The sequence below is a fragment of the Lepidochelys olivacea genome, assembly GCF_965140295.1.
Source record: "Lepidochelys olivacea isolate rLepOli2 genome assembly, chromosome: 10".
Classification (NCBI taxonomy): Eukaryota; Metazoa; Chordata; order Testudines; family Cheloniidae; genus Lepidochelys; species Lepidochelys olivacea.
This window is the reverse complement of record NC_140420.1, coordinates 45,011,105-45,033,493: the sequence shown is the minus strand read 5'-3', so window position 1 is coordinate 45,033,493 and position 22,389 is coordinate 45,011,105. Positions and strand designations below refer to the sequence as shown.

At 47.1% G+C, this 22,389-nt stretch overlaps 1 protein-coding gene across 1 annotated transcript in view; it reads right to left on the bottom strand.

The window, feature by feature from the left end:
- Positions 1-2,849: 2,849 nt before the first annotated feature.
- Positions 2,850-22,389, bottom strand: part of SNX1 (sorting nexin 1) — a 40,472-nt gene continuing 20,932 nt past the window's right edge. Inside the window, exons 4-15 of the mRNA XM_084642318.1 lie at positions 21,225-21,291; positions 20,032-20,075; positions 14,677-14,818; positions 13,827-13,905; positions 12,521-12,596; positions 9,914-10,027; positions 9,667-9,760; positions 8,670-8,875; positions 5,824-5,967; positions 4,677-4,757; positions 3,905-3,976; positions 2,850-3,294 (exon numbers count right to left, since the gene is read on the bottom strand). Of these exons, the coding sequence (XP_084498444.1) occupies positions 3,244-3,294; positions 3,905-3,976; positions 4,677-4,757; positions 5,824-5,967; positions 8,670-8,875; positions 9,667-9,760; positions 9,914-10,027; positions 12,521-12,596; positions 13,827-13,905; positions 14,677-14,818; positions 20,032-20,075; positions 21,225-21,291 (1,170 nt within the window). The 3' untranslated portion in view covers positions 2,850-3,243. The remainder of the gene's footprint in view (positions 3,295-3,904; positions 3,977-4,676; positions 4,758-5,823; positions 5,968-8,669; positions 8,876-9,666; positions 9,761-9,913; positions 10,028-12,520; positions 12,597-13,826; positions 13,906-14,676; positions 14,819-20,031; positions 20,076-21,224; positions 21,292-22,389) is intronic.

Here is a 22,389-nt window from a genome sequence, read left to right as displayed (position 1 = left end):
GATAGCTACCTACAGTGCAACACTCCGGAAGTCAATGCTTGCCTCGGTACTGTGGAAGCATTCTGCCGAGTTAATGCACTTAGAGCATTTTCTGTGCAGGGACATACACTTGAATATATAAAAACAATTTCTAAAAAACCAACTTCTATAAATTTGACCTAATTTTGTAGTGTAGACATACCCTTAGCCATAACTAGTTAGACCTGGAGCACAGCTGATGTTCACTAGGCCCTGTGTGAAGATGGCCCCCCCAAGGAGTGCAGAAATGTATATATATATAGTACTGCAGCTAAGATTTCTGTAGGGTCAGACACTACTTGGAATGAGGTTATAGGCCTTACCTCTTCTTAGGGACACTACCCCTGCCCCTCCAAAGGGACATGGCTCATTCCCTGCTGAGGAAAAGGAAACAGCTGTTTGCATTCCACTCATGCTTTGTTCAGGGGAGGAGGGGTATCAAGTGTGAGTTGATTAGAGCTGTTAAGACAATGCAGCCCTCTGCAGTCTCATACACAAAGCCCTGAACTACCACCATTTGAGCAAACTCTAGGCAAGCTGGCCCTCAAGGTGCAACGCTGAGTGTAAATGCCTGGCTAATTGCCTTCTTACTGCTTAGGATACCAAAACAGCTAAAATTGAACCTGTTAAGCTAAGGGCAGGGGCTAGCCTATGGCTAAAAACTTTTAGCCCATTGGGCCAAGACCTCCAACATGATGGCAGCCCTATTTAAGAGGGAGAAGCTGTGATCAAACCCATTTCTCCTGCACTGACTGTTGCTAGGTAACAGATTCCAAAAGCACATGACAGCAGCATCTAGCAGAACGAACCTGCGTTAAAGGAGTTCACCAGAACATTAATTCCCTACGGAGAGTGGGACACTAAAAGCTGGTGGAGGAATACGTGTAAACAACCTTGCAGCCAAGGCCTTTTGATGCACTGTTCAGATCCTTCTGGTGATCGTTTGCATTCCATAGAAGATCAGGGTTGGAAGGGACCTCAAGAGACCATCTAGTCCAAGCCTCTGCTCAAAGCAGGGCCAAGCCCCAACTAAATCATCCCAGCCAGGGCTTTGTCAAGCCTGACCTTAAAAACTTTTAAGGAAGGAGATTCCACCACCCTCCTAGTGAAAAAGTTTTTCCTAATATCCAACCTAAACCTCCCCCACTGCAACTTGAGACCATTACTCCTTGTCCTGTCCTCTTCTACCACTGAGAACAGTCTAATTCACCATCTTCTTTAGAACCCCCTTTCAGGTAGTTGAAAGCAGCTGTCAAATCTCCCCTCATTCTTCTCTTCCACAGAATGAACAATCCCAGTTCCCTCAACCTCTGCTTATAAATCATGTGCTCCAGCTCTCTACTCATTTTTGTTGCCCTCGGCTGGACTCTCTCCAATTTTTACACATCCATCTTGTAGTGTGTGGCCCCAAAACTAGACCCAGTATTCCAGATGAGGCCTCACTAATGTTGCATAGAGGGGAACGATTACATCCCTCTATCTTCTGGCAATGCCCCTACTTATACAGCCCAAAATGCTGTTGTCTTGTCCAGAAGGGCGCACTGTTGACTCATATCCAGCTTCTCATCCACTGTAACCCTTAGGTCCTTTTCTGCAGAACTGCTGCTGAGGCACTCGGTCCCTAGTCTGTAGCAGCGCATGGGATTCTTCCGTCCCAAGTGCAGGACTCTGCACTTGTCCTTGTTGAACCTCATCAGATTTCTTTTGGCCCAATCCTCTAATTTGTCTAGGTCACTCTGTATCCTATCCCTACCCTCCAGCATATCTACCACTCCTCCCAGTTTAGTGTCATCTGCAAGCTTGCAGAGGGTGCAATCCATGCCCTCCTCCAGATCATTAAATGAAGATTTGAACAAAACCAGCCCCAGGACCAACCCTTGGGGCACTCTGCTTGATACTGGCTGTCAACTAGACATGGAGCCATTGATCACTACCTGTTGAGCTTGACGATCTAGCCAGGTTCTTTTTTCTGCATAACAGTCTACTTTGATTAATCTTAATATGTAAGACAAGGGTGATCATCAGTGGCAGAAGGCAGAAATGGAATACTAGAAGCCCAGGGGGTCCTGCAGCTCCCTGTGATCCTAAGTCAAAAGTCTTATTTGAGGAAGCTTGTTTCCCCACAACACAGCTCACAAGCAAGAGGCACAGCAGTCTCAGCCTGGGATTTTGTCAAGTGTCCTGTGATATTTGGTGTTTTACAGTGTCAGCTTCTGGAGTCACAACCAGCCAAGTTCCACATTTAAGTGAGAGCAGAGACTCCTGGGGTCAGGCTTTGGTTCTGTACTTGGGAGCTGTACAGGTTCCAGCAAGAAGGCAAGTTGAAACGTTTGGTTTTCAGTCCTGGGGTCCAATTCAGTTTTGAATGCTCAGGGCTGGCAAGACAGAAGGATAATTAATAGGCTCTGCAGGTGCAAGATACAGAACAAAGGCCCATTGCACAATGGAGGGCAATGGAGAAAGCTGATGACTAAGGGGGTTTCCTCTAGGAGTCCTGTCTCACAGACCACTCTCTCCCCCTCCGCCCCCCACGAGTCTGGAGGGTTAGAAGATGGGGGTACTGCCTGACAGTAGGTCCATTACCCCACTGAGCAGTTAAGTCTAACACCTGTCGCTAGCCCAGGGAGGGAGGGTTTGAAGTGATATTCTAACCAAATTTCCACTCCAGAACTTCCAGTGTTTGTTTTAATTGAGAACCTGGTTTCCAGCTTCCCACAATATACTTGAAATAAAAGCCATCCTGTGATAAACTTTAGCTTAGTTTGACAAGATGCTCCACCTCCAGCCATGTGGCACCTATGCTGAAGAAACAAGAATTAGCTTGTTTGCCCTGATTTTTAAATATTTTATTACATAATCTTCATGGCACTGCAGGAGTAACAGAAAGCCATTATTCCCAGGTCCTAGAGCCCAGCCTGAAAAATATACATTTTGTTTATATACACATATCATTAACCCCCTCCCCACATGCACCACATACTGTAGGTCTTGGCTGAAAGCAGGAAATTAGTCTCTCCATTAAGAAAATATATATATATATATATATGAAGCTAAATCAAAAATACAGTTAGAAGAGTTATTGTCTGGGCTGCTGCTCATTTTGGGGTTAAATCTCTAACAGCTCTGCAGGATGCATTCAGTTAGGGTCTGTCCGTAAAAGGCGAAGAGGTACAGTGTATAAAAAGGCAAAGTAAGTTCAGGTGTGTTCTGGTTTGCTTGGTCTGGTTATGAGATGGCCTTTGCTTCAGGTAGGAATGCCTCCCAGTACTTCACCAGCTGCGGAGACCACAAGGAGACAAAGACAAACAGTCAGCAAGCAAGCTGCCAGTCATCTGCCAAGACAAGTTCCCAGTTGTAGTCTAGTGCTTTAAAGGAAAAGGCCTGTTCCTTCTACAACACGGGAACAACTATACTGTCTATAGAAGAATTTGTAGATAGTGGTGTAATGGAATCACACTGACCCTTGCTCATTTTGACTGATCAAGGCAGACCTCCGGCTATATTGATGGCCTGGCTTGTTATTAAGTAGCCATGCTTAACTACTCTATTTCCTGCTGCTTGTACCATCACTATGATACAAGTTTCCAGGTTTAGCTTAGCCTCTGATGGGACATGGTTATCCAAAACAGACACCCCTCATCTCTGCTCAGGAGCATCACCACTTCTCCATACACTCTGGGGCTGGGTAAGTCTCTGGATTGCCAGGGTAGCCAACACTGCATTGTGCATGCACTATATAGGAGTCTTTAGTGGATGTTTTCAGAGCTAGGCTTCACTTTGCCAGGTGTAACCCAATTCACATCCTCCTACATTTGACTGGACTTGTTGCTGATGTCAGGAACAAACCAGCTGAGGGATTTATGAGCTGCTGGTCAGAGATTCTCACCTGCTGCTGTGAGTTTAAGAGTGTCTCAAGGTATTTAGTCACATGATTTCTGAAGTCCTTTGATTTCTCTCTCTGCAAGAGAGGACATTAATTAATTCAGCCTTTCATATCTGCAGTGTGGTTCATCTCCAGCTGGAACAGGCAAGACTCAGGAAGAGCTGCAAAGAGGATTTTGCTTCAAGTTTTCATTTAGGATTCTTAATTTGAGCACCTAGTGGTTATATCAGGCACATTCAATACAACAGATAATAAAGCTGCCATAGGACCAAAATGCAGCTTAAGATCTTGGGTACAGATTAATCGGATTAGAAGCAGCTGGGAAGAGGATAGCACTCCTGTCAGTGGCCTGAAGGGGCTACCTGAAGTTGCCAGCAATAAGCTGCTGGGATATTTGCTATTAGAGTGCACCATTCCACACTGTGTATGTGTGAGTGGACGCCAGGGCAGTGCAGAGACCAGAGCTCTGTGCATGTTACCCCTGGAGGGGCTGGGTGAGGGACGGAGAGAGGAGTGAAACAGAAGTTGATTTTTGTCCAATCAGGCTGGATTGTCCAGTTCTATAGTCCTCACTGAATCCAGGAGACACTATCTGGGAGGAGCACGGAAGGGCTTGGGAGAACTCCCTTCTACCCACCCCACCATTAGACATCTCAGTAGCAGTGGCTAGGGAAGACTGTAATGCCCCTCTGAAGGCAGAAGGGAATGCAAGATGGGAGCGAGTTGCCAGGTTTGGTTATGTGCATGCTGCAGGAAGGACTGGGATCCACTGTACCTCAAACCGTGTCACTTCCTTGCGGACCACAGAAGAAATCCGCTCGAAATCCCTTTCATACTGCGTCACACGAGACTCCCACTGCAAAGAGTTGACAGATCATGTTATTTCCTACATCTCCCAGGGCAGGGCAGATCCCATCTGGATTATAGTCACTTCCTCTTCCAATACATCCACTGCTGAGCTGCTTAGTGCCACCTACAACTCCCAGCAGATAACCTCAAGGGAGATTCCCTGCAGACTTAAATGTCTCCCCTCAGAGGGAACAATCTGGCTCTTGGGCTATTACAGCAGAGCTCCCCAGGATGCACAGCCCCTTTGTCCATCAGGTCCTCTCATTACAACTATACAGCCAGCTGCAGCCCCTGCCCCATGTCCCTCAACTCTTGTTGGATTTTGCCATGCCATCAAGCTGGAGGAAGACAGAGCTAGGTCACTTGCTCTGCATCGGACATGGTGCACTGGAAAGGTCCCTCTATGGGCGGAAAGATCTCCCCCTACAGAGCCTTGCACTGACAGGCCTCTGTTTAAACCAGGCTTGGGTCCTACACAAAGAGGGGCAAAATACTTTAGCCAGAAACCCATCCCTTCCACTGATGGAATGTCCTATCTCCTAGGCCAGGGATGACCAAAAGTGTACTGACCTTCTGAGCCGTATGAGACAAATCTTCAGAAGTTTGAGAGTTGGGGTGCACCCTGAGACACCATCCCTGCCACCCCGCTGGGCGGAAGCCACTATTCCACTGCAAAGTAGAGGTCCCAAGCTCCCACTCCCACATCTGGTAGGTGGAAAACAGGGAAGGGGGCTCCTCAAGCCACACTTTAACAGTAAAAGCCACGTGTTGCTTGTGAGCCACCGTTTGGTCACCCCGTCCTAGGCTTAGGACATGCAACTCCCCACTGGGGTGGAAGCAGAGCCAGTGTCTGGTCTAGAGAAGTGGCCTGGACCTTTTATTTATAGTTCCTGTGCAGTGCTACTTGGTAACTGGGCTTGTTGGGATGGTGTGCAGAAGGGAAGGGTCATTGCACTGGTTTGGCTGCCAAACCAAGGCAATTGCAGAGCACAATGACACATTAAACCAAGGCCTGCTTGGCAGATGCCCTGGTTTGAGGCAGCTTGCCTCCCACTCCCGCAAAAGTTCCTCACCTCAGAGATCTCCTCTTTGGCCTGCTGTAGCTTGTCAGGTTTGTTGGCCCACAGCAGCCTGGCCTCAGTCTCCCGCTTCTTCTGTAACATGGTCTGCGCATCCTGCCAACGCTGCCAGGTCTTCATGCGCTGGTCAAAGGCACCCTGCCAGTGCCGGAGCAGACAGAACATTAGACCAGCAGTTTGCCCTCACAGCTGCATTCAGTGCATCTGTGTAAGGGGATGGTCACAACATTACAAGAGGTTTGTTATGCAGTCAAGGGGGTGGGGGGGGGGGGGGCTGTATTTGGCAGTGAAAAGCTATTGTGCCAGTCCCCTCCACTGGCCTGCTCCAGCCTCTGCTAGGAGAGCTTCACTGCTCTGTGTCTGATAGGACACTGCCCCCTGGCTCTGGGATGGGCCAGTGCACAGTTTACATTACCTGTGACTGACTGACTTCCAGGAGTCTCATAACAACCTTCCTTCCTGCTCCAGTGACGGTCACCCACCAAGCTATTTTTGAGCTAGTAATCCCAAGAGGATAGTTTGATCTGGGTAATTTACTGTCTCTGCTCTGGAGCTCTCAGGGTGTGTTTCAAGGCAGTAGAGCACCTTTGTCTCTTGACAAGATCTGGAAGACCTTCCCTTTGACGAGAGTCTCTGAATTGAAGACTCTGGCTACATGTTGCAGAATTTCAACAGGTGCAACCTGCTCCTTCAGAGCTCTGGAACTGGAGTTTCAGACTGGAGGAGCCAGCATACTGCATGGTAAGGCCAGAGACTCCTTGTGCTTCAGGAAACCCAAATCTTGCCCCCTTTGGGATTGGAAAATCCAAAGGCCACATCAACTGGTCTGTTAAGGTAGGGAGAGACCAGTGCACATGAATGGCCCAGGACAGGTCATGGATCTGCAGGATGATGCTGCAATGAAGAAAGCTTTTCAGAGTCCCTGTTTCTCCCCTATATCCCCCGTTAGGAAATTAGAATAATTTTACAAACTGAGCAAGGCAATTGAGCAGGCCTGAGTCTGCTGCATAGCACAAGTCTCGTATAGTGGGAAAAGAGGCTGGGAGAACAAGGTCACTAGATGCTACCTGTTCAACAGATGTCCCCTGTGCTGTTACGAATGCTACCCAGAGAAAGCGAAGTGCTCAAAAGTAGAGATTTGCTCAGACCTTGTAGTGGCCCTTGCTCCCAGAATGCTTAGCACAGCTCCAGAGACTAGGGGCACACGCTCCTTCCAGAATGTGGTTCTTCCATTAGATGTCACAAGTGACCTTTCCAATCATGAGAGGCAGATGCTAATCCCATGCAGCAAGGGCACATGTAAGTGACTGGGACAGGCTATTCCTCCCTGCAGGCTCCTTGCCCCAGTATCTTTATGGCTTCACAGATAAGCTGTCCCAGGACTCAGCCAGCACTTTCAAACCCAAGTGCTTGGAGTTAAATGCTTAATTTTCAAAGGTGCCAAGTACCTGCAGCTCATATTGTTTTCAGTCGGATTTATGGAAATCAGCATTTCAAACTCTGGCCATTCGGGTACTGATCTGTAACATGGGTTAGAAACCTGGGTGTTGACCATATGCTTCAGTGGTATGTTTGGTATCAGGTGATCTGCAAGAGCTGCTTGTGAACAGATAACCCTCACCAACGTCAGTCAGGAGTCGGGGGGGGGGGGGGGGAGAGCATCCATTTTAGAACACAGGAGACAAACTACTTGGGCTTTCGTAAAAGCCCAAGAGCATTTCAGACACTGAAGGATAAAGACAACCTAGGGGGGAAACAAAGGTGTAGAAATCCTGACCTTCCTGCTGGAGATTTCCCCCAGCAAAAAGTCAATACATCGTCCCTACAACACAGTCTGGTTTCTAACATCTTAAACTTCTACAGGAAGTGTCTGAATTCTCAGCTCAGTTTGTGTGTATTTATCCCCCACAATTCCCTCCTAAGTATGCACTATTGCCCCATTTGACAGATGGGACTGCGGCCCAGACACATTAAGTGTCTTGCATAAGGTGTCACAGTATGAGACAGAGCCCGGATTAGGACCCAGGTCTTCCAAGCTCCGGGCGAACACCCTAACCACCAAGCCAGACTTCCTCTCTGGACTCCCAACGCAGTGTACGGCACTGTCAAGGAGAGAGACGGGAAGGAGCAATTTACAACAGTTTGCAAAGATTGGACAAAATGGCATAAGTGGAAGTGAGAAATCTAGAACAGCAGCAAGAAAAGGAAATCTTTAAAATGAGCTGAGCCCCAGATACCACCTGGGCTCCATGTTCTGTGCCAATGGCTAATGAAGCTAATCCCTTTCCTGGGCTCTCAGCTACTCTAGGACTTTGCTCTTTGTACCAATTTGTAATGCATCCTGAGGCTGACTGCATGGGTCAGAGGGGAGAATTCTAGAAGAGCTAAGCTTGGCCCATGAAGAACAATTACCAGGTCAGTGCATTGGGCTCATGCAGCACAAGCTTACAGCAGGCCTGTCCCACCTTGCCCAGCCAAGGGCCATAGTGAATTTTATGGGAGCTACACATGGTTTATATTAACTCAGGGAGAACAGTTTCCTCAGCTGTACTACAAAGCAACAGCACAGACTATAGGTCCTTGTATGAAATGCAGCCAGACCAAGGCTCAGATAGTGCTCTACAGGGCCCAGCATGCAGTGTTGCATCTCGATCCTACATGCTGTTGGCACATAATTCTGGAACCTGTAGTCTGGGCCTGCACCTCCACATTAAGAATGAAGGTGGCCACTTCCTGGCTTGTCCCAACTCCAAGGGCCATGTTCTGGCCAGCCCTGCTCTACTCCTGTGGCAAGATGCCAAAGGTTTGCCTGCAATGGACAGGATGTGAGGATTGCTTACCCTTACAACTGAGAGAAGGCGAACGTAGTCACTCAGGAGCTCAGCCAGGAGGAAGAAGTCATTGCTGGCCTGTTCCTGGTGCAGCTGTTCTATCTTCTCTTCCACCTCAGCCAGTTGGGAGAGTGCCCGAGACAGGGCTGTGTTGTCTTCTGAACTCCCTAGCATGGCCAAACTCTTTGCAAACTGTGCTGTGTTCAGTACTAACTCTAGTGGATGGAATGAGAGGAGTGTAAATACAGCTGACTGCGGAGCACTCAAAGTGAAGCAGTAGCCAATAGTGACAACCCAACTAGAAAGATTAGCCCAGAGTAGGGGGAGAGAAGGCTAAAGGTTGCTTATCTCTGATTTAGTTACCAACACAACTGCCTTCTGACCACCCATGTGGTCAACTGAAAAGAGCCAGTGATCCCACAGCAAGAATCAACTGCCTCTTGGGGCTTTGACGGGGAAGGGCTGGGTGCCTGTAGCTAGTAGCAAGAGTGGAAAAGTTGGCAGAGAAATAAAGTAGGTGGCCAGACACACTAGAGATGCAGATCCCAGGCAGCCACTATGTGTTTTTGTATATTTCTATGTGGAGAGAGAGTGAAATTGCTGCTCCGCACTGCATATAGTTGCCCTTCAGAGAGCTCACAATGAAAAGCAGCAGAATGAACAGCTTCTTAGGAGTCAGAAGCTGGAATTGGAGTTTATTCAATTACTGCAGCAGCCTCTGAATCCAGATCAGGACATTTAACCTTACTGATTCTGCCTCTTCTCTGCTGCACATCATGCCTCCTGACCAGGAGATTTTACAGGCCAGATGTATTCTCCCACCCCTTCCAGCTCTGTTTTCCTACTCACTGCAGACATGGTATTAGCAAAGGTAACTCTAGGAGGTAAGCACCATAATGCAGAGCAGGTGCTAGTGGTGAGCAGATCTCAACCCCCACACAAGGTCAAAGCTCAGCAGTGTCTATAGTTCAAGCTGCGAGTTCTACTGAGACAGAGACCCCATTACCTTTCCTGTGGTTGACTAGTGTTTCTACTGCAGAATGTAGCTTCCGTAGGCGCTGCTCCTCACACTCCACCTCCTGAAGTTTCTCCTCAAACCACTGAAATGGACAAATCCACAACTGAGGCGAGTTCACACATTCTCATGGCATGAACGAGGACTGAATGAACGGTTGCAAGGTTACATTTGGGTCTTAGCCAACCCGTTTTCCCTCTTCGAGGCTGCCCAAGGAGAAATGTCACTGACTACTTACGATGTCTGATTCATTCATCTTGATGGTCATTTTGCTAACAGCATCAGTGGCTTTGTTGAACATCTTTAGTATACCTGCTCCACTCAGTGTCTGGGTGCCTACTGCTCGGGGCAGCTGTAGAGAGATCAAAAAGCCTTTGGTTGTTTGCTATAGTGGCTGAACTCCTGGTTACTTTGATCACAGTACCACATGGACACTAGATTGACTGGCTCCATGATAATCATTGCAATGACTGATAGGGAACTGAGTCAGTGCACTTCAGGAGACTAGTTCTGGATAAGGCTAGTTAAATGACAGTGCCTGCAATTTAGAGGTATGAATTTGCACTTGCTAGTATGTTTTCTGGTTATATAGCTTTCTGTAGTTCAAGCTGCTTCCCAAGTCACTCAGAATTTAAACGCTCTGGACTGGATCTCCAAGAACCAGGAGGCATATGTGGGGCCTCAGGGCAATGTTTGAAGATTTACTGTCTGCACAGTGCCAGAAGCAAGAGCTTTGCTATCTTAGAACAGTCTAAATCCCCTGGCATGTTGCAGAGTGTCATTAGGAAACCCTGCTATGACTGGCATGCTCATTTGAAACTCAGACTTAGTATTTTAATGGAGATCAAATTTCAGCTAACTGCATGCTGATTGACCAGGTTACCTCTGTCAATCCCACCCTCAGAAGCGAGCTCATGACTCAGAGTCTGGCAGATGTTGTATGCAGTATTGGCCGCAGGATATTTGAGACACAAGGTGGATGAGGGAGTATCTTTTACTGGACCAACTTCTGTTGGCAAGAGAGCAGCTTTTCAGCTACACAGAGCTCTCCTTCAGGTCTGGAAAACCAGCTCAAAGTCTGGCACAGATAGTCTTACCAAGGGGACTGACTATACATGCAGTCGTGTACAGCTGAGAAGGTGGTTCTACAATGAATAATTCTACTTCCATGAGTGGAATCATTGTTTAATTTTAAAAAGTTTATTCCCATTGGCCCTACAGCACCAAAACAGCCAATATGGAGCCAGATTTTATTGCTCATGCATCATTTACTATATCAGTTGGTTACACTTGTGCACCCTCCTTCATAAAGTGTGAGTGCACAATCACTTGATCTGACAAGAAGAGAACACAGACTCAAATACCAGGGCAAGTTTGCTGGGATGCACAGAGGTTTAGCTGTGAATTGAGCACGATACAGGAATAAGCGTGGAGCCCCAGAGTAACACTGAGTCACTTTAACTAGAAAAGAACTTTAAAGACTTATGATCCAAGAGACAGTGCAGTAAAGCAGAGTGAGTCACAGTCCCCCATCCACCCCAGATTTCTTTTGAGCATTTCATAGTTTGAGACTAGTGAGTCTGTTGATTTGACTTTGGGCAACACTGGGCAGCCAGCTGCAGCTCAAGCACCTGGACAGCTTGGATGTCATGCCTGCATGTTTTCAAAGACCAAGGACTACCCTACCATCTTATGAAAGCATCCCCTTTTCCCAATAACTTGAAACTAGCCACCCTAAGGTCTCTGGAGCGCATTCAGAGATCAGCCACTGAATGAGACTCTGCATGACTTGAGCAAGGTCAGCCAGTGGAAGCAAGACACAGGTGTCTGGTCTCCTAAGTCCTAGATGTGTGATTTCACCACATGATTAGGCATTTATCCCCACTTTATTTTTGTAAAAGTTAAAAGAATTTGATTCTTGTAATTCCTATGTGTTGAGAAGACCTCTTATAATCTATGCAAAATAAGTGAAAAGGCAAAAAAGTGTAGATAGCTTTGACTCAAGTGAAAGATGTAGAATGTTACACGCTAATGGCGAAAGTTACTTAACTTAAACTAATTCCTGAAGTGTGCAGTTTCATTTGAATCCTCTTAAGACATGTAGGTAGACAACCTCAATACACTTCCAGAACACCTGCAGCTGTATTTATGCATTCTCTATGGCCTTGGCTACACTTTCACATTATACCGCAAAAAAGCTGCCCAGAGCGCTCTAACTCACTCCCTGTCCACACTGGCAAGGCACATAACTCCGTGGTTAGAGTGCTGCTGGTACTCCACCTCCCTGAGAGGGATAAGGTTTGCTGCGTATTGGGTGAGACCTATAGTGTCAGTGTGAACCAGGAGTTAGGTTACAGTGCTCTGATTGCCCTCCAGAAACATCCCATAATCCCATTAACTGAAGCTGCCTCTTGTCTTTGTTGTAAACTCTGGCAGGAATGCAGAAATAGCCCTTTCAAAGCGCCAGCTGCTTATCAGCTCAGAGAAAAAACCAAACAGCTAATATTTGCTTTGAGTGAGAGAGGTGGGGGAGGCAGGGGGTTCTGTACTTACAAGACAGCATGCTGACACTCAGCACCCCAAAACCCCACTCACTCTCTCACACCACACTCCACCCCATCCCTCTCCCCATTTGAAAAGCACGTTGCAGCCACATGAATGCTAGGATAGCTGCCCATAATGCACCGCTCCCAATGCTACTGCAAGTGCTGAAAATGTGGCCACGCCAGGGCGCTTTCAGCTGTCAGTGTGGACAGACTGGAGCGCTTTCACTACTGCGCTGTACGAAGGCCGGTTCAACCCAAAGCGCTCTACATCTGCAAGTATAGCCAAGCCCTATACAAACCTCTTCTTTTTCTAAGAACTCCCTGACATCAGGGTCCTGCAGCATGGTTGGATGGTTGACTATTCTCTGAAGGTACCTATAGAGTGAAAATGCATTAGTAAACAAGTCATTTGGTCTATCCAGACTTTCCTCCTTTACCTCTATCATTACTAGCAGTTGTAAAAAGCCTCAAGTGAAGTCTGCATGGAATCAGTACAGCATGTTATAACAGAACTGGTAAAGTGCAATTTAGCCACCAAGACAGGACCAGCAAGCCAACTGTAGGCTAACAAGCTGTTCCCACCCAGAGATCTGTTCCTTACAGATTACATACAGAAGGGACCATTACAATCTAGTCTTGACTCATGTCACAGCTCACAGAATTTCACCAAATAATTCCTGACTCTAGCCCATAAATTGTGGTAGAGCTCTAGTAGATTTAGAGAGACCAATCTTGACTCAAGGATTCAAAGAATCCATTGTGTTCCTGATATTCCTGAACTTCGGAAGATTGAGCTGCACCACAGTTCTGAACGCTAGGAGTCAGTCTGCATGTGACTAAGATCAGAGGCCTCCTTTGGCAAGATTAAGGGTTTGTCTAGACCAAGATAGTGCATGGCAAACAGTGCATACATCTATAGCAGCCTAGCATGCGGTGCACTAGCTGGCCTCGTGGACCCTGCTACTGCACACGACGATCTCCTCAGGGAACATTTTAAATGGGAGTAGCTCAAAGTGCACTAGGGAGTTTTTAAATGCACAGTAGCAGGGTCATGCAGTGGGCTGTACATTTACAGCCCAGCTTGCTGCACACTAACCCTCCATCCAGACAAGGCTGAACACCCCAGTTTCACTGCCATCTACCAAGGATGGTTAACAATTCCATAATTTATTGTTCCCTACCCCAATCCTGCTCAGTTTATAAGCCTCCTGGGCATTCGTTTACTACTTTATGTTTGGTTTTAGAGGAGAGCCATTTCTGTTTTTAAACAAATTTTGTAACCTACATTGGAATTAGTGCCCTTTGATGTCTAGAACCTGTCTGTACTATACAGGATCTCCTGTAACCGAGGTGAACACAGTTGGCTGAAGTGATGGGGTCTCATCTTGCTGTAGTCATCTCACAATGTATTAAATACCCAGACGGGTTTGAGCTGATTCCCATTTAGGTCAGTGAGCTTTGCAAGCCTGTGTCCATACTCAGGAGACGTCTCACTGATCCTTCCTTGAAAGCTTCCCCTCTGAATCTCTTTGCTTGTATTGGGGGTAGCTACACTGAAGAGGCAGGCTGTCCCAAAGACAGCATCTCAGAGGCAATGGCCCATACCTTTCCAGAGCAGCCCGTCTCTTCTCTAGGAACTCTAAAGAGGAGGAGTCTTCTTTCCCAACTTTCACTTTGGTCATTCCTGGAATGGCAGACAGGAGACACTACTTTATTTGAAAAGCACTAGGTACTTTCAGACAGACAGATGCTTCAGGGAAAGGTAACAAATATGGCAGATCGATCAGAAACATCTTTCCTCTGAGGCAGCACAAGGATCCTGTACCAGCAGCAAGGCTGGGAAGGGACGAGGGGATGCTGCCAGATAAGCAGATACAAGGAGAAAAGCCACATGCATGGAATGAGATGGAACAAGCCTGTGCAGGGTTTGAGAGAGGGGTAACCGATCTGGATCCTGAAGAGAAAAGCAAGTCAGTGACGATGTTCTAAGTTCAAGTGTATGTAATGTGGTACACACAACCAACTCTGTGTACAGAAAACTACAGCAATGTGAATAATCAGGCTATTTATTCAAATGTTTGCCACGCTGTTCACAAGTTGCTCCAAGAGAAAATTTATGTTTGTCAGAAGTTATTTATTAATAGCTTCTCCAAAGCTACTGACAGATTATTAAGAGTTTACATTTGAAGGTTGAGCACTTGACCAGAGACTGTTCTGACTGCCTCTTAAGCCAGATGATCATTACTCAGAATCCAGATTCTGTGGCAGATGCTCTTACAAACACAAGATTTGTTTTCCCACTAATATTCTGCAGGATTTGTCTGTTTTGCAGTTTGAGAGAACATGCCTGCCAGTAAACCCAATGCACTAGTGCATATTCATGGAAAGCTAACAGCTCACCTCAGGTTTAGAATTAATTGCATTGACTGGCAGAGTTTCTGGACACCCCCCTCACCTATTAAGCTCTTTTCTGGAGGTGGTGGGACTACGAATCCATTCTGAGAGTGCTTCTCCGATAGCTTCTCATACAGACCCAAGAAGTCACTGAATCTCCTTTTCACAGAGAACTGCTTACTCCTGAACATTGGCAAACTGGTCTGCAGGAGAAAGACAAGAGTCAAATAAGACTAAATACAGTACAGCTGATCTAGCCAAGAACTCCTTTACAGGATGTTCAGCTAACATTTCACCCTTCCTCACTGAGCATCTTAGCCAGGAAAGGACAGTTTCCCTCCTACAAGAGCGGCCTCTCCTATCCTTCAGCATTCCCCACCCACCAAGACTTAAACACAATCTACATTAGCTCATTTTGGCAAGCTTGAGCCTCTTTACTCAAGCAAGACTGAAAAGAAACTGTTACTGAAGAGTCACTTATCCTCTAAATAGCAGCGTTAAGACCATCTGAGGACAGGATAGCTCTGTAGTTGTGTTAAGTCTCATGGCACAACAGTTTTGCCAGTGAGCTCCTGTTAGCCTTTAGAGTCATTTACAGCACCTCAGAAATTTGCTCCATATTTCTTCAGAAAGCTTACAAAGCTTGACAAGTAACACATGGGAAGATGGAAATAATAAGACCAAGCTGTTGGGTTGCACACATGGAGGGCTTGAGAGTTGTGTTGCTGTCACCCCTCAGACAGTCATGTACAAGGAAGAGTGAATGGCTTTGAGCAAATTCTTGTTAGAGTGACTGTTGACTTGCCAAGTTCTTTTCTATAGTAAGACAGCCTTTTAGTGTTAAGCATCAGCAGCTGAAAAGATGGAATTGTAAGCCTGTGGGCAAAGCTGTGTAGGGCAACTGCTTCAGACTCCACACTTTGGGGGAGCCCCATGGGCCAGTGTGGTTGGTCCTGGAAGAGATGAATCCATCACTTCTACCCCCAGCCCTGCACCCCCCAAGGGACAGCCCTGCCTGCAGAGCAGGCAGCAGAAGTGGTGTTAGAGCAGGGGTGTGCAAACTATGGCCCGCAGGCCAGATCTGGCCCCTCAGGGCTTTGGATCTGACCCATGGGATTGCCCCCCTGTGGTGCCACAGACCCTGTGCAGCTCTCAGAAGCTACCAGCACCACATCCCTGCAGCCTGGGGATGGGGCAGAGGGCTCCATGCATTGCCCTTGCCTCCAGGCACCACCCCCTGCAGCTCCCATTGGCCAGGAACGGGGAACTGCAGCCAATAGGAGCTTTGGGGGATGTACCTGGAGGCACAGCAAGGGCAGCGCTCAGAGCTCTGTGCCACCCCCCCCCCCCCCCCCCCGTGCAAGGACATGGCTCCAGCCCCTTTCCCCAACTCCCTGCACTGCATACAGTTTCCCCACCCCGATGTGGCCCTTGGCCCAAAAAGTTTGCCCACCCCTGTGTTAGAGTAACAGATACAGTAATCGCATTTATTGTCTTGATCACACACACACACAGTGTGAGAATACTGGTCAACGCATGTGTGTCCCCTCTGTGCCAAACCCAGAAGATGAGCATCTCAGTTTGAAAGCCTGGCTCTACAGCTCACGCTGTAGAGATTCAGGTTTGTAGCATGAGATTTCTGGTGCCATGCAAGATGGCTGCCATCACACGTGCAGCTTGTCGTCAACTGACAGCTCCTTGGAGTAGGGACTGGCTCTACAGTTATGGGCTCTCTGGACACTACTGAGTATTACTGTTCACCAATTACAATCTTCAGACTCACCTTCACTCCCAGTGAACTCATGCTATTTAAAGAGAAGGTACCACACAACAGCAGCTTTTAGGTAGTTAACTGAACAACAGCAAGTTACTAGTGCTATCAGAGCATAAAATCCCCGACAGATGGGGAAGATGCAAATGTCAAAGTATTTATGATTTGTGACGTATTTCACTAGCAGACAAGAAGTGGGTGTGTTTGGTTTGGGAAGAGGCACTGCACTTAGGACAGGAAGTTGTCATGTCTCCTCCCCCCCCCCCCCCCCGGGTCAGCAAGAGGACAGTTATTTCAGTGTAACAAGACTAGTCTGCCCATGATCACAGATCTGACACAGAATTGCAGAAAGGTATAGTCATGCCATTCCTCAAAAAACAGATTTCATTATATATAGCTCACGCCTTAAGGCTTGGCTAGGATAGCTATGTGGAGAAAGTAGTAATTGACAGAGGTGACAGTAATTCAGCTGGGATGGCAAGCTTGGGCAATAGCCTGCTTGAAGCCATTGAGATATAACCAGTGCATAGCTGGCCTGTTTTAAATCATTCTTCCAGTTTTTAAACCACAAAAGGGAAGCAGGAAGATGTGTCCAAGCCAATACACTATTAATTGCTGCTCCCCTATTCCCCCAGGACTTGTTTAGGACAGTCACTTCTCATGAGGGATATCAGGTAGTGAACTTTGGGGCAGGGACTCATTCATTTCTGCAAAGCAGTCAGCAGCCCCACAGTGGTGTAGAGTTAACTAACCTGGAGTTGTTAGTACTCTTCATGCCTTTACAGGAACAGGGAAAGGGCAGTGGCTCTTCAGCGTCAAGTGAGCAGAGGCTGAGTTCCTTATATCAGCCTGTAAGGTTCCCTCGTAACGAACTGAGCCACTGGTTCATGGCTGACTGAGGGAAAGCCACCTACTGTGCCACAAACACCATTCCTGGCAGCATTCTTCCCCCCCCAAAGAGCTCCTATCCCTGTACAGGCCAAGTGCAACTCCTATTAGCTTATCCTAGAATGTCAGGGTTGGAAGGGACCTCAGGAGGTCATCTAGTCCAACCCCCTGCTCGAAGCATGTCCAATCCCCAACTAAATCATTCCAGCCAGGGCTTTGTCAAGCCTGACCTTAAAAACCTTTAAGGAAGGAGATTGCACCACCTCCCTAGGTAACCCATTCCAGTGCTTCACCACCCTCTTAGTGAAAAAGTTTTTCCTAACATCCAACCTAAACCTCCCCCACTGCAACTTGAGACCATTACTCCTTGTTTTGTCATCTGCTACCACTGAGAACAGTCTAAATCCATCCTCTTTGAAACCCCCTTTCAGGTAGTTGAAAGCAGCTATCAAATCCCTACCGCCCCCCCATTCTCTTCTGCAGATTAAATAAACCCAGTTCCCTCAGCCTCTCCTCATAAGTCATGTGCTCCAGCCCCCTAATCATTTTTGTTGCCCTCTGCTGGGCTCTTTCCAATTTTCCACATCCTTCTTGTAGTGTGGGGCCCAAAACTAGACAGTACTCCAGATGAGGCCTCACCAATGCTGAATAGAGGGGGAATGATCATGTCCCTCCATCCGCTGGCAATGCTCCTACTTATACAGCCCAAAATGCCATTTGCCTTCTTGTCAACAAGGGCACACTGTTGACTCATCCAGGTTCTCATCCACTGAAACCCCTAGGTCTTTCTGCAGAACTGCTGCCTAGCCACTTGGTCCCTAGTCTGTAGCAATGCATGGGATTCTTCCATCCTAAGTGCAGGACTCTGCACTTGTCCTTGTTGAACCTCAGATTTCTTTTGGCCCAATCCTCTAATTTGTCAAGGTCCCTCTGTAGCCTATCCCTACCCTCCAGCATATCTACCACTCCTCCTAGTTTAGAGTCATCTGCAAACTTGCTGAGGGTGCAATCCATGACCTCCTCCAGATAATTAATGAAGATACTGAACAAAACTGTCCCCAGGACCGACCCTTGGGGCACTCCACTTGATACTGGCTGCCAACTAGACATGGAGCCATTGATCACTACTTGTTGAGCCTGATGACCTAGCCAACTTTCTATCCACCTTATAGTCCATTCATCAAGCCCATACTTCTTTAACTTGCTGGCAAGAATACTGTGGGAGACCGTATCAAAAATTTTGCTAGTCAAGGAACACCACATCCATTGCTTTCCCTTCATCCAGGACCAGTTCTCACAGAAGGCAATTAGGTTAGTCAGGCAAGACTTGCCCTTGGTGAATCCATGCTGACTGTTCCTGATGACTTTCCTCTCCTCTAAGTGCTTCAAAATTGATTCCTTGAGGACCTGCTCCATGATTTTTCCAGGGACTGAGTTGAGTCTGACTGGCCTAGAGTTTCCTGGATCCTCCTCCTTCCTTTTTTAAAGATGGGCACTACATTAGCCTTTTTTCCAGTCATCTGGGACCTCCCCTGATTGCCATGAGTTTTCAAAGATAATGGCCAATGGCTTTGCAATCACATCTGCCAACTCCTTTGGCATCCTCGGATGCAGCGCATCCGGCCCCATGGACTTGTGCTCGTCCAGCTTTTCTAAATAGTCTTGAACCACTTTTCTCCTCAGAGGGCTGATCACCTCCCCCCCATACTGTGCTGCCCAGTGCAGTAGTCTGGGAGTTGACCTCGTTCATGAAGACAGAGGCAAAAAAAAAAAAAAGCATTGAGTGAGTACATTAGCTTTTTCCACATCCTCTGTCACTAGCTTGCCTTCCTCATTCAGTAAGGGGCCCACACTTTCCCAGACCTTCTTGTTGCTAACATACCTGTAGAAACCCTTCTTGTTACTCTTAACATCCCTTGCTAGCTGCAACTCCAAGTGTTATTTGGCCTTCCTGATTTCACTCCTGCATGCCTGAACAATATTTTTAATACTCCTCCCTGGTCATTTGTCCAATCTTCCACTTCTTGTAAGCTTTTTGTGTGTGTGTGTGTGTGTGTGTGTGTGTAAGATCACCAAGGATTTCTACTGTTAAGCCAAGCTGGTTGCCTGCCATATTTACTATTCTTTCTACACATGGGGATGTTAGAGGTTGCTGGCAGGGTTTGGGGGGGGGGGGAGAAGAGAAGAGAAGGGTTTTAAACATGCCTAGCTTGTGTTTCAGAGCCTCTTTAAAAAGGAGAGAATATTTAGATGGGGTTTGTGTACAGAACTCATTCCCAACAGGCTCTTGGAACTGGCTTTCTGCCAAGTAACAGTAAAGCCCCCTTATTATCCTGCATGGAGCTGGTGTCTGACAGTCTTACATCAGGAGAGATTTCACTGGAGAGAGACACATTGTGCAGCTTTATAGAGGAGAACAAACAGTAGCTAGACTGATCCTTCATTGTGCAAAAAGGGAATAAGGAGTCAGCCCTAGAGAGCTTGCAAAAACTGACTCAGTTAGGATTTAGGTCTTCAGTACATCACTGTTTTGCCAGGCTACTAAGGGGTTACAGAAGGAGCTACAGCAGTTTGGGGACAACATGCAAAGCAGAAGTCTGACCTATGAAGGAGATTGCTGAAGACTTCACATTTTGTAGGTAAATAGCCCAAGATTCTACCTTAACTGCCTTACACTTATCTCAGCAATTGCTGAGTGAAGAAAGGGTTCGTAAAATCCCAGTGGAGGAAAGGGGCTTCTTCCCTTATTAGACGTACCTGTGTTGAGACTTTGTAGGCTACGTATGCATTCATGCCATCCCCTACAGAAAAGTCAAGAAAGCAAAATTAGTTCTCCATTCAGACAATTTACAATTTATTTCCTACTGATGCTTGGTATATATACTAGTCTCTTTCTCAAGCAGGGGATGGTGTTCCAACTGGCTGCATTTAGAACTTCTGGACAGCTCGTGGGCTCAGTTAGCCCATTGACAGTATGTGCCCAAAGGCATGCTGCAGCTCACATTATAGGAGCTGCTGGATTCCTGCCAGTTAACAGATCTGGCTGCTTGATGCTGCAGAGCCCTCTTTGTATTTCCTAGAAAAGAGAGCTGGACACACTGACAGTTAATCATTTGTTGCCCTGCCAGCATCTGGGCTAGTTCCACACATCTGTTTAAACATGAACAATTCAGTGGCTGTATGGAACAGGAGACAACCTATTTAGAAGGAAGCTAGTTGCTAACCTACCCCTTAGCTACATGTGATCTGCCTTTTCAGAGATTCCATTATAGCCAGAGTATTAAACCAAAGCAGACACTTCACTTTCTTCTAGTGAAACTAAACGGCTATCTACAGTGCTCCAGCTGCAGGGAAACGCTTCCACACCCTTCCTTCTTATAGCAGTAATTGCTTTAGAGATGACTTTGACTGGTGAATGGGTCAAGATCTGTGTCCAGACTCCTAACCTAGCCAGTTTAGTGGATACCTGAGCTACTGATTCCACCAAAAACCACCCACCAATGCAGGAGGCCACTGTGCTGTCCAAGATCAGGGTGCTGTCAGCCTTGATGCTGGTTCTCAGAAACATCCTTTGGGTGCAGCGTGGGTCCTACAGACTCTGCCATCACTGGTGTTTTAGTCCTTATATGCCCTGAACTACCAGTCTCTAATGGAGAGCTCCTATCTGAATAGCCATCCTCCTTACAATAAAGCTAGAAGATATGCTGCTGCTAAGTCAGGCTATTTACTAAAAGCTCAAGTTGGTAGGTACAGAGGAGTCTCCAGAACCAGCCACCAGCAAGAAAGCAAACCAAAAAAAAAGAGATTGACATTTTGAGAATGGATAGGAGCGGGACTTGGTGGTGTATTCAGGAGGGAAGATAGTGGACTGGCTGCATTACATCCTGCTAAGCTCCACTTCTACACTCCATCTTACCTCCATGCACACTATACATTGTGCATAGACTCACCGATTTTTTCTGGGTCACTTACTCCCACAGTCAGCTCAAACTTGTCTTCCTGTTCCTCTTCCTCCAGCTGTTTAGGAAGAGGAGAGTACATATAGCAAGTCAGTACAATCCCAGATCAAGGTTTCAGCCTGCCTCAAACCATGCCAAATCATTAAATATTCAGACGTGCTTATCTGGTGTTTAGATTACAAGTTCCTCAGGGCAAAGCTGAGCTGTTGTCTAACAGCACAGACAGAAGCTTAGTGCTGGACCTGCAGACTGTTCCCAGAAACGCAAAGCCACATCAAATGCAGTTTACTACAGTTCATCCCACTCTTCTGATCCACCCAAATTGGGCCCAGTGTGAGATCCAGGAACCAAAGGCAGTTTTGACACCATTTCATTCCTCTGACCTTGTGGGAAAGTGTGACAGAGTAGCCTCAAGGCTATATTACATTGCACCTGGCTGTGTAGGGTGCCCCCAAGAACCAGTATGGCAGCCTGGGATAACTATATTGGAGTGGCACTTCCACCATATCCCCTACCACACAGGCTGGGATAGAGGATGGAACAGAGCCAACTACACCAGGTCTGCCACCTGTGGATTGTCCCATAGGAATCTTAAACCCCCATAACCCCTTTAGGTCACAGGAGCAGCACACAAGTGGCTGGATGGAGCAAGGCTGCAAAACTAGTCCTCAGTACGCTTCAGTCTAAAATGTGAAAGGAGGCAGCTGATTGGTTCAGTGAGCAGCATCTCCAGCTATACTGCACCGCTTTAGGAAAAGGTGATAACACTGAAGTGGCACTTGAGATTTAGAGACCCCTTCTCCAGGCTAAAGGACTCTCCCACTAGAGACCCTGCTACTGCACCCATCATCCTGCCAGAGAGATGGGTCCATGGTTGGGCAGGTGTGTGTGGGGAGAAATAGGAGGCGTTGAACAGAGCAACACCTCTAGAGGAAAATGGGTCCTCTATCCAAATTCAAGTCTCTTCTCCCACACAGCACTACAGAGGTACTTCATTTGGCCTTTATTTATAACCATACCCTTGCTGCTGAGACAGGATCAGAGAGCCCAGCCTGCATACTACAGACATAAGGAGACTATGTTAAAGCTGGCTTGCAGGGAGACAGACTTTTACAATAAAGAAAAACTGCTCACCCTTCTGGATGGGAAGGCAAAT